Source organism: Erpetoichthys calabaricus, chromosome 12 (genome assembly GCF_900747795.2).
Source record: "Erpetoichthys calabaricus chromosome 12, fErpCal1.3, whole genome shotgun sequence".
In the NCBI taxonomy this organism is placed as follows: Eukaryota; Metazoa; Chordata; class Cladistia; order Polypteriformes; family Polypteridae; genus Erpetoichthys; species Erpetoichthys calabaricus.
In genome coordinates, this window is record NC_041405.2 from 119,195,372 (window position 1) to 119,207,896 (window position 12,525).

General features: G+C 37.5%; 1 protein-coding gene across 1 annotated transcript; it reads left to right on the plus strand.

The window, feature by feature from the left end:
- The first annotated feature begins 50 nt into the window (after positions 1 to 50).
- Positions 51 to 11,937, plus strand: nxt2 (nuclear transport factor 2-like export factor 2). Its single transcript, XM_028816060.2, has 4 exons — positions 51 to 261; positions 3,231 to 3,317; positions 6,504 to 6,648; positions 10,883 to 11,937. Exons 1-4 carry the CDS (start codon positions 250 to 252, stop codon positions 11,065 to 11,067), a joined length of 429 nt encoding a protein of 142 aa, XP_028671893.1. The 5' UTR covers positions 51 to 249; the 3' UTR covers positions 11,068 to 11,937.
- The last annotated feature ends 588 nt before the right edge of the window (positions 11,938 to 12,525 follow it).

The following is a 12,525-nucleotide window of genomic DNA, read 5'->3' on the forward strand; positions in this document are numbered from 1 at the left end:
CTATATGACGTCATAAAAGAGAGACGGGGATCGACGCTTCTTTCGTAATTCCGTTTAAAGCCTGTTGGCCAGTACCGAATTTGGATGCTGTGAAATACATGTGAATAAGACTTATTGTAGGTCAGAGGTATTAACGGAATTAACGGCTTCTGTCAAATGTTTTCGGATAACAGGAAACGTGGGTGGCCAGTTTAGTCCAAGAGAACTTTTTTTTGCGGAAGACGATTATTTTCGAATTATCGACGGAGCATGGATTGTAAAGTAAGTCTCAGTTTGCATTGCGGCGCTGTTCTTTGTTTTCATTCATTCACTGGCGAGTGTAACATGGTCTGTTATTTAAAGTGGCGTCGATAATATTGCTATATATGTCGCGGTCGACAGATATATTACAGAAAAAATAAAAGGTCTAAATTGGGTATGCTGTACAGTGCATTTATCGCTTGTAATGTTATTGGTAAAGTAACGTGTTTCAGTGCTGTGATCATTTTATGAAAACATTAGTATGAGCATCTTTATTTTGTATATTATTTGCAAAAGGTTTGTAACTGGTAACGCCAGGTTGTATCTTGATACCTAATCCAGTATTGTTAAAGATAGAAACCGTAGCCGCGTTGAATTCAAAAAACAGGAAAAAATACAAAACCGAGATTCATACTGAGATATGCTCACTTCTCATCCTTGGTGGCTTGGCATCACCTTGCGCGAGATGCCGCATAAACCGGGGCTGGTGGAGCTTTTTGTAATTGTAATTCTTCAGTTCACGTCCATTTAGCTGTAGTTCTGCTGTTGAAAATTGTATTTACTTAAATGTAATTTGGTAATCATCCATACACGACCAAACAGCGAGCGATGAGCAAAGTTGGTTTGACGTTCAATGAAGCAAAGCATCATCGCATCACAGCTGTGAACAAAATACGATCTTAAGGTGATTGTGCCCTAAATGTTGTCTGTATATTAAGGAGAACTTGGGTTCCAATTTACTGATAGTCGCGAAATGAATTAAAGTACTGTGCATCAGTACGACTTAAGGATAAAGGAAGACCTCCAGCAAATATGCACACAAATGGGTTTTTCTTTTTTGTCATTCAATTTTAGAAGAGACTTGTTTATTTGTTTACTACTATATGTTTACTACTACAAAGAGCTTTTACTGGCAGCATTGGGTGCATAAAGTGGGGTCCAACCCTGGGTGAGTCCATGTTGTATCACAAGGTCCTCTTACGCTCACATGGGGCCAATTGCATTCACAATTTTTACATAAAATATTAAGTTATTTTTTGTGACCACAATCATATTTGCACTAAAGTAGAATTCTCCATGAATATCATAGCAATCCCATTCCCTTTGGAAAGTAAGCATCTCCCTGAATTTATTGTTGTGTATTCAGTGTTTAGCACTGCTGCCTACAGGGTTGGTGTTGAAATTCTAGCCAGATTTTGCAAATGGAAAAATGTGCTATATAAATTAAATATTATTATAATTATTTTGATTTACTGACAAATGCAAAAAAAAAAAAAAAAGTAAAACTGGCTTTTATGTCTTTGAGGTTGCTAGGGTTGCAGATGGTTAAACCCAAGAACATGGAGAAGAACCCTGGCAGACACAAGGAAAGCATGTTGACTACCTCCATTCTGTGTCCATTAAATCGTTCTATTAGTGAGCAGTTCCACATTAGTCCCCTTCTGGTCTCTACATTTTAGTACAATCATTTTCTGAAAATCTTGTTGCATTATCGACCAAATACCTGCATAAATTTAGATGAGAGATTTGATTTTGCATCTGAAAATATTAAATAATCTTTAACTCCAACCTCTCTGAACTTGATTAAGAAGCTTGTGGATAGATGGACTTGTACTACAAATCTCACATTTTAATGATGAATATGAAAAGGAAGCTATTTTGATTATGTAAAAATCTCATCAAACATCCTAATCTATTGTGGGGTTTGGAAGGAGTGGCCTAAGGAGAAAGATTAGGTCATGTGGACTTTTGCACAAAGTGTGTTTCCTTAGTAACACAGCATTATGGGACAGTGAAGCCTGATATACTTGAACCATCTCCTGTAATCAAGCATTCTTGCTGAAATCCTCTAGGCTGGTTTTAAGGATTCAGAGCTGTAGCAGGTCAGTAATCTCTCCTATACCCAGAGAGATCCCAAAATGGAAACATGGTGAGCCCAGTTCACTTAAAATTATTGAATATCACCCACTCAAAGGGTCCCAAGTGAAATCTCTAAACCTCCTTTAACCTCTCCAAATGGACACAGCAGTAAAATGTTAAATCTTTTTTTTCAGGAAATCGCCTGAAATCTGGGTTGTGTGTGGCCTTTGTGATGGTTAATTTTAATATCAGAGGTGCTACATTTGCTGGTTTCAAGAAAATGTGCTTACAATTAGGAATGTATTAGCATTTCTAAATTTGCCCAAAATGAAAAATCAAATCAGAGAATAATAAAAAAAAAAAGTATCTTAATTCTAGTTAATATTTGAAAGTAGTGCCTTCGTGATGAGTGCATTTTTAAACTTAAAATACTATTTTTACAGTACATTTGCACAAGGAGTAGCTGTAGAGAAACTAATATGGACAATGATAATTATGATATACAATCCTCAAAGGATATTACGAGGTGTTTATTTTAGATCTTTATATGTTTGTAAGTGCAATATTTTTCATGAACTATATCAGTTGTATTTGTTAGATAGATACTTTATTAATCCCAAGGGGAAATTCGCATGTTACTATGTTAATGATGGTTTAAAGGTAATTCCTTTGTCAAGGAAGTGTAATTGCCAGTTTGACCAGCACTGTAAAGATGTTGCAAAGAAGAGGAGTTATGTTTTATTGGAGGGTCCACATTTTCCTTTTTTTACTGATGTTATTTGTTTATGTATTTATTTTCTTCTGCTGTCTTGAAAATATAACTGTCAAGAAGGATGATGTGTTTGCCTTCAACCCTGGAAAATCAGAGTAACTTGCAAGTTCCTGAAATCTGAGGATTCGTTTCTCTTGTTGGTGCAACTGTCCACTGTCTAAGTTGAAATAAGTGCTCTAGATGTTGCTGTATGAACTGGTAAGCAAGATGTAAAGGAGCGCTGCACCTGAGATTATCATTTATATTTTTCCACTATGAATGTTGTGTGCTGTACTGTAATTGCACTGAATTATTCACTTTTTTTTTCCAAGTAGCATGACTCTTGCATAGTTTTTAACTGTATGAATTCTGTTTACAGGACTTTAAAATGATTGTTGACCAGGCATGCAGAGCTGCAGAAGAATTTGTGAACATTTACTATGAAACAATCGATAAAAGACGAAGGGTGGGTGCTATTTATTTTGAAATAATTCAGAGCAACACAAAGCAGAATGTCCATATGTATTATTAAAATGTTATAGATGTTCTCGTAATTGCATGTAATATACTTCTTTTACTTAGACAGTTGCTTAAAACTTTATGTCATGATAATGCTGATGGTGAAAAGATATTGAAGCCATATCTGAGCTGCCTGTGTAAATCGGAAAAGGTCAAATTTGGGGTTGAACATAAAGCTTATTAGTGTGTTTCATCCTCTTCCATAAGTGTTTTTCTTTACAATCATTGTTCTTTGTGTTAACCTTGCCGGTGAATTCAAGATGTATGAAAAAAGAACTTAAATCCTTAAATGTGTATTGCTCATGTTACTAGGTCAGTCAATCGTTTTTTTTCAAAATATAAAAGGTATGTTTGGCTGTCTTTAGTATACTACTTTCTACAAGGTCTCAAAATGCTGTTCAAACTATTTATAATTCCAGTAAATCAATTTGTGCAAGAGGCTGTACTGACGTGCAGTGAAATCGCAGACACCATAGGAAAATGGGGATTAGAGGGAAGTATATGGAGAAACAAGAGCGAAAAGTGTACGTTCTTAAAGATTTTGTGTTTAAAACAGCTTTTCTTTGTGTTGCAGATGATAGTTTCACATTCGTCTGTAGCTCATCCTTTCATCTCTAAGGAAATAGGACTTTTGAAAATGACTCAAAGAAATCCTTTAGTTTTGGTTGATACATCACGTTTCTTGTTAAAATTTGCCTCCATTTGGTGTGATATTTAGTAATGTGCTGTTAAGTGTTCTTTCATCATAATTTTTACTGTTTTTCTTCATCAGTTGTTTATGTTTTATACATGGAAGCAAATCCACCCGTGGTAACAATCATACTTTGTCTCACTGTGTGTCTTTGTTAAGCCCATAACAGGTGGTACAATTTTTGCATTCAATAGTTTTAAAATATAGACTCTACACAGACTACAAATGTACAAGGGTTCAAACCACTCTCTGGAGCTATTAGGCAGCACTGCTAACCTCTATGCGGGCATACGTATTATTTTTATAAAGCTAGAGAAACCGTTTGAAAGGCTTACTGGGATGTGATTTAGCAGAACCTTTGCATCAGCTGTCTGAGACTGTTCAAATGCTCTCCACGTTACACTGATCAGAATGCACATTAACTTACACATAGGGACATTTTGATTAGATTTTTGTTGGTAACCTTTATTGCAAAATCTATTTCTGCAGTGTAAGTATGCTTGACATCCTTAACAGTATTCCTATTACCAGAATAACAATTTCAGTTAATACAGAAAGGTAGATTGTTGCTGAAAAATAATTTGTTTAACATTATAACAAAACTAAAATAGAGTATGTTCCACTGATTATACATCTCTGTTGTGTTTAGTAACATTTAACAGACTTGGCATCTTTAATTCTCCCCTCCAAATAATAATCTGACTCATTTTAACAAACATATCTTGTGTGAGATATGCCCAAACACCACCAGACAGACACCACTTCTTTATAAAAGCAAATGTTTATTAAACAAGTTCCGCACAGCATACAGTGACCCAGCACCAGTCGCCCTCCACAGGCCTTTCTCTAAATGTCCGTGGGCCGCCTTTCCTCTCCTCACAGGAGCTTCGTCCTGCTCCCACTTCTGACTCTAGCTCCTAGACTGTAGGAAGGTGGCCCCTTATGTTTACCCAGACGTGCTCCAGGTGCTCGTTGATGACCTTTCGTCGGCACTTCCTGGTGTGGCGGAAGTGCCGCACGAGCACCCGGAAGCACTCGGGGGGGGGGGGGGGGGGTCCCCGGAAGGTTCTTCCTCCACCTGCCCAGGTGTGGCGGAAGTGCAGGTTTTCCGGGCTCCACGACGCTCGGGGCGCCCCCTGGCGGCGGCCACGGGCCCCAGTGGGTTTGAACCTCCTGGCTCCGTCCCCGTGGCCCATTCTTTATCCAGGGTGGTTGCTCCCTTGTGGCCCGTGGAACGAAATAACCCATCTCCCGGTCCTTCCAGGTGTCCTGGCTGGATCTCCCCTCCCCCAAACGCCTCCTGTGACATTTGTTTTAATTTGTTTCAAAGATGTCTTTTAAATAATTTTTTTAGGACTGTTAGCAGTCTTCTGGCAATTTCAGTTATTGATATTCAAGCATAGATAAACTAGACAGCTGAAGGGAGTAAGTAATCAGTCCTGTTGGTCCTTCATTATTTTATCAGACAGTACATGCATCAGGAGAAGGTATTCAGAAGTTGCATCAAAACTCATGACAAGAACCTCCGCTCTGTAATCTTTCTTTGTCCTATATTGTAGGACTAGGGTGTTGTACCATGTTAGCTGTTATGAATGTAGTGAAAAGTCAAACAAAATGACTCCTTTTATTGGCTAACTAAAAAGATTAATAAAAGTTGTCATTTTGCTTGACTTTTCACTACTTTGTCCTATATTCAAAGCTTTAGGCTTTTGTCATTTTTGTTCAGTTGGCTGACCAAGTATTCTACAGTATTGCAGTGTTCAGGTTTGTGAGGCAAATGTGCAACATTTCCGCATAGACCCATGTAATTGCATTAATAGAACGCTGAATGAGGTTTACAAACAGTAGTAGCAAAAGTAGAATGTCGCATGTCGTCCTCCTTTGGTGCCTTGACTTGTCTGTCTGCCTATCAAATGGTGGAGCCCTAATGTTAAACATAACAGGTCCCATATTTGAAATGCAATAAAAACAGCAAAATATTTAAAGGGTAGTGTGTGCTAATCAATTAAAAATCAATAGCATTGTAAACAAAAATTTCTTTGATGCAGCAGTATGAAATGATTGTGTTATTTTTAGCTGGTCAAAGAGACATTTGAAGAATTTTTTTTTTCCCATGAGCTCTGTGTAAGTTTTCAGAAATTGACACTATTCACTGGTAGCAAATTGAGTGTCAGTTCTTGAAAACTTATGTATGGTAGGTTGGGGTTTATGTTCCCTATTACATTATACTAGGAAAAATGTCACAAAATGGCTAATTTAAATCTCTGTGATTCAATCTTGTAGTACACTGAATACTTTTTTTACACACTGTATATACATAATGTATAGTGCACATTGTGTTTAATTCAATAAAGATTCACTTGTATATCCTTTTGGTACAGTTGACTAAATGTTACGTTACCAGTTGTATTTCTTCATGTATACGTTTTTGTGTTTTCTCAGGTTTTGCCAAAACTGTATATGGATAAAGCCACCCTGGTATGGAATGGTAATGCCATCACCGGCCAAGACTCCCTTGGAGAGTTTTTTGAAATGCTCCCAAGTAGTGAATTCAGGGTGAACACATTGGACTGCCAGCCTGTTCATGGTAAGAACTACATTTGCAGAAAAAAAATATTTCATGCAAATGAAATATTTATTGGGCAGCTAGGTGTAACGGTGATTAATGTGTCTGTCACTGCATCACCCAGGGATCAAATAGTGTTCTGGTCCCTGGCAGTGTTGGGTGTTCCCCCATGTATTCCTATTCCTCTTGCCCCTCTCCTTCCATCTTGATTACTAGGGGGCTTTGCCCCATGCTCGCTTTGCTTGCCAACCCCCTAGCCAGTGCTACCGCTAGCCTCTTTGCGGTTCTGCTGCTCATGTATGGGGATGTGGATGTACAATTTAAATAGATTTTTAATTTTCATGTGAAGTGTTACATTTGCATGCATGTGACGTATACGTGCCCGTGATTGAATTTCGTTTCCTTCTTTCTATTAAATAAAACAACTTTTTCGAATGTTTGGCTCTGAGATTTGTTGTCCTTGCAAAAGCTATTCTAACAGGAAACTATTAACGTTTTAATACGAATGGCTTATCAAGATCTTCTTTGTTGTCTGTTATCCCTTGACTATATACTACATTATCTTTCTTGGATACATCCTTCTTTTTGCAGTAATTTATGTGTTGGAAGACCGTACGGTGTTAACGGTTGTAGATATTCTTCCCGATATTGTAAGTTGTTTTTTTTTTTTTCATCTTCCGCACTATCACCACCAACTGTTTCAGCATAGTCTTACTGATACGCATTTAACCATTTTGCCATGTTACCGATCAACATTTCTGGTGTAAATTTGTTTGACTTTCATGTTTCTAGGTGCCAGGATTACATTATAATGTGTACTCATTTTTTTCTATTGATAACCCTTTGTGATGAAATTCTTCAATAAGATTTAGACATATGTCTTCTTTAATTGGGAATTTAAAGTGAGGAAAACGTTAAACTTTATAAGAGCTGAGAGCACAGGAAGTGTGTCTGACAAAAGCATTCACACGAATGAGAGGTGAGAGTACTGCGGTCTTGTTTGAAAATGGTTGCAAGGAGGACGTGACTTTTAAAAATATCATGGCATTATTCTCATTTCGCGGGACTTGAAAAAATCTTTTCCAAAAAGTCTTGTCTCGTAAAAAGTCGTCACATCAAAAGATTTTTTTTTTTTAATATATAATAGTGAGATAGTCTAGGATAGTAAACATTTAGATAAAATGAATTAGGAAATAGGGAGGCATGGTGGCGCAGTGGGTAGCGCTTCTGCCTCGCAGTTAGTAGACCCGGGTTCACTTCCCGGGTCCTCCCTGCGTGGAGTTTGCATGTTCTCCCCATGTCTGCAAGGGTTTCCTCCAGGTACTCCGGTTTCCTCCCACAGTCCAAAGACATGCTGGTTAGGTGGATTGGCGATTCTAACTTGGCCCTAGTGTGTGTGGGTGTGTTTGTGTGCTGTGGTGGGTTGGCACCCTGCCTGGGATTGGTTCCTGCCCCAGTGCCCTGTGTTGGCTGGGATTGGCTCCAGCAGACCCCCGTGACCCTGTGTTCGGATTCAGCGGGTTGGAAAGTGAATGGATGGATGAATTAGGAAATGTATAACACAGTTGGTCCAATAGCTTAGCATAGTTCATTTAGTTAAGCCCACTTACTGTAATCCTGGTTTGTGTCAAAGGAGCCACAGTCTGTCCAAGCAACCCCTGATAAAATGTTGGAATCGAGCCTGGATGGGGTCTTCACAGGGCACATGAACAAGCACACACATAGTTGTGTAAATAGGACATAGGAAATGGAAAAAGAGCATGGAATTGTAGATTATGCAAAATACCTAAACTGCTGTTATGGGGGACAAGTTATAGAGAAAGAAAATGAATGATTGAGAACGGTGTGTTTGAGTGAGTAAATCTCATTGGACTGCTTCTTGTTGGCAGAAATTTCCACAATATGGAAAATCCATAGTAGTATAATAAAGCAAATCTGCCTCTATACTTGTCATCCAATATAAAGTTGTTACTCACAGAAATTTTTAATCAATTTTGAGTGACTGATTTAATAATAAAATTATTACCAAATGCCGATCACAAGCCTCCTTGTAGTGCCTCTTGTAGTAGCGTGTCAATGCTGCAGTGTCCACATATTGTGACCTGTGTTGTATTATGACTATTTAAATAAATAAATAAATGGATTTTTTTTTTGTTGTCCTGATTAACTTTATTCAGTGAGGCTGAATTTTTCTGGGCCTCACGGCTATGACATGAATTCATTTATGAAAACCATTTTCTGCAACTAGCCAAGAATTTCTTGTAAAACCAGTAGGTCAATCAAAATATATGTATAAGATATACTGTATATAAAATGAATAATTTACGGGCAGCTGGCAGAGGGAAAGGAAAAGACATGCAAAATTACTGTCTATACAGACAAATGTTCATGCAGCATCTACATTGACATTCTGCACTGCAGTGAGGTGTATACATATGTGATTTTAGTATAGCTCTTGATTTCTCTGGTATCATCTCAGAAATTTCCAGAAGGAGCTGGAGGAGGTTGCTTGGGACAGGGTGACCTGGTCAGGTCAGTTTAGGTGTTACCACCTACACCAGGAAAAGCTGAATGATGGAGAAAACAAATGGCACAATAAAGTTCTGACATTGGTCCCATCATTAGTGATGACACATCAATGCTAAGGTCAAGACTGTCACGTTCAAGACCTATAATAGTGTGTTTCAGACACCCCAATTTACTTTTCATCAGACGAGCAGTCAATTCATGTTGGCTTAGACATGGAGGCACACAGGGCGAGAATACCAGTCATTACTAAAAGTGACTTGATAGAGTGAAACCTAATGAACTGTACATCGGTTTGGAGGCGAGACTCACTGGTTGCCCCCTCCAGTAGTACTTCTCAGTGTGTCTTTATTTAATGGAGTGGATTGTTACACTTGGCTTACCCAGGCTTCTCTGACACCTACACTAAATATACAAATTGAAAAATAAACCACACCGCAGCAAAAGAAGATTACTTTTCTTGTCATTTCATGATTTGGGTGGAATATCATCTCTTGTAGCCACTTGTGGCTATGCCAGCAATTTTTTTATTTTTAATGTGTTAATTTTTTTTTATTTAGTATTCATCTAGATATGTCTGAAAGTGCGTGTCTCAAAGTAAAATAAAATGAACCTTGTCACATCCTTGTAAATCAGTAACTTATTTTATCAATGAATTTTGCTTATGGTAGCAATTGATTGTGTTCCACAGAGAATGACATGGAAGAAATTGCAATTTGATCATCCACACACAAAGAAAGAACCGTGAAAAATTGTTTATTATTAAACTAAAGCTAGGTTTGATTGTTAGCGTTGTCCTGAAAACTTCTATATGAATGGGACAGTGCTAAAAAGTTTACTTTTTCTCTTTATGTGGAGAAAAGCTGATGAAGATGAGAATAATGTGAACAGGCTAGGCAAAACTGACTGTGAGTGCAAGGTGTTTGTTGGAATTGTAAGTACACTATGCACATTATTGTACCGGTTTGTTTATAGTTAGTCGAGTATTTCAAACTTGTGGCAGACTGGTGTTTTTCAGTAATGACTGTGAGTGGACCTTTGTGGAAAAAGCCATTCACTGAAGAGAGTTACTGACCGCCCTTATATGCCAATGTGTGTGCAGGTCAGTGTCTTGTGATAGACCACCTGGGCTCACTGTAGTTTGCCAATTCGATAATTGCATCCTCCAGTTTTTGTCCATCTGCTCCACAAGGCTTATTCTCAACTGGACAAAGCTGGTGGCACTGCAAGGATTGTGTTTCTTTCCCCCATTACCTATAGTATCATCCGGCCATCCCTGTTAAGGGGTAATCTCCGTGATATGCAGGGGGCTGAGCCTATGTTGTCCTGGATAAATGGCCTGTCTGTCAGGAAGACCACAGTTTTTGAGACTCAAGGACTATGTCTCTGGTAAGGATGTGAGCAACACTAGAGCACTACAAGGAACAGTCCTGTCTCCTTTTCTCTTCACTCTGTACACTTCAGACTAGAAATCTAACATCAGATCATGTAAACTGCCTTAACTCATTGTAAATTAAACATGTTTAAATGTTAATTTAAAAATGTTCTGTTTGTCTAATAGAATCATATAAACGTCTTAAACTGAATGATTTTTAAAATATTTTTCTTATAAAAATGGAATTAGAAAAGACTCGAATGTAACGGTAACTGTGCATTTTAACAATATTCTCAAACTTGCTTACTGTGCTTCTGGAAATGTCATTGTTGTGCTTTCTTTTCTTTCTTCCAGAGCAAGCAACTCAGGGCCAACCAACAGTGCTTGTGGTCACCTGTGGAATAGTAAAGTTTGAAGGAAGCAAATACCGCTATTTCAACCAGACATTTTTATTGACAACACATGCAGTGCCCACCAACTCTTTGCCTGTGTGGAAGATTGCTAGTGATTCTTTCCGATTCCAGGACTGGGCTAGTTAGTCATCGTTTCCTTGGAAAATTGTGAAAGATGTCCCTACCGTAGTTTATGCTAAACTGAAATGTGTTTTGTCTGCAACAGTTACACTTATTTTTGGAATTACTAACGTCACATAGGACAATGCATTTCATTTCTCCTGACAGTAGGTGGTTATATAAAATCATTTACTGTGAAGGGAAAAGTATTTGATTATGTGTGACAACAGGAATATTCTTTTAACATGGCTTACTTGGTCGTATCCTGCAGTCTTTAAAAATGTTTTTATAATATGCATTTGGATTAATTACTGATATTATTTTGCAAATGTTTTTCCTGGTTAGTTTAAAAGTTGTTAACTACAGGAATTCCTGTGATCCAAACAAAGGAAATGTGTATCACTTTAGGAACAGGAAACATAAAACCACAGGGATTCTGCCAATGAAATGGGTGTACCACTTTATTATTCTATGTATTTTTGTTTATTCAAAGCAACCATTTCACTCAAAAAAAAAAAAAATCGACTTGGCTTAAAAATCAAATTGAACTACTTCAAAAAACTTACATTTACATTGCAGATGCATCGCTGATCATATCATGTGAGAACCTAATTAATTATACCTTGTGATCTTTTATTGCATTTTTGCTGGAAGCAAAACCCTGTGGTTGAATTGCATACATTAAAAATTTATAATTTAAAATTATGAGCAACAATGTTGCCATTTGAAGGTGTGCCTCAAAACAAATATGACTGAGCAAGTACTGCCATGCTGGTCATTGAAGGTTCTTATATTTAGGTTCACCTTTTATAATTAAATAAAAGGAGGCTACATTGGTATGATTTTCACACCCTATACAAATGTATGATTTAGAAATAAAAAATGTTTTAAAGACAATTTGACTGAAGTTTAATTTACACAAACTGTTTTAATTTTATTGCTGTAAATAAATGGGGTAAAATGGGATGTAGAATAAACAGGTGGAACAGAGGGAAGGCATGTTGAAGGGTTTTGAAACCTCCATTACTGAGTTAAGTCAAACATCTGACTTTGTAAGCCCTTTGGCTTGTAGAAACATGAGGAAACTACAAAGTTATAATAAATGTATGAACTATTAGAAAATAGTGGAATGTTTTCAAACGTATACAAGTTGTACAATAACCAAATATGACAATATTGTTTTGTAAAATGGGATTGTTTAAGTAGCAGTGTTGCAAATCCTTTTCGGACTGCCAGTACAAACATTTTTTCAATTTACTAGTAAAAGGCTGCCAGCATCTTAAAAATGGATGCACTGCTTCAGTCACCTTAGTATCCAGGGAGGAAAAAATGCTTTGATTTGGTGTTCCAGACTTGAATTTTCATTGCACAGTGTAGCCAGCCAGCGACTGAATCGTCTTATTACTATTTACTTCTCAAAGTGAGAATACAAAAAGACAATCAAATGTGAAGTACAGTACTCGATCCTCAGAACAGACGATGGTG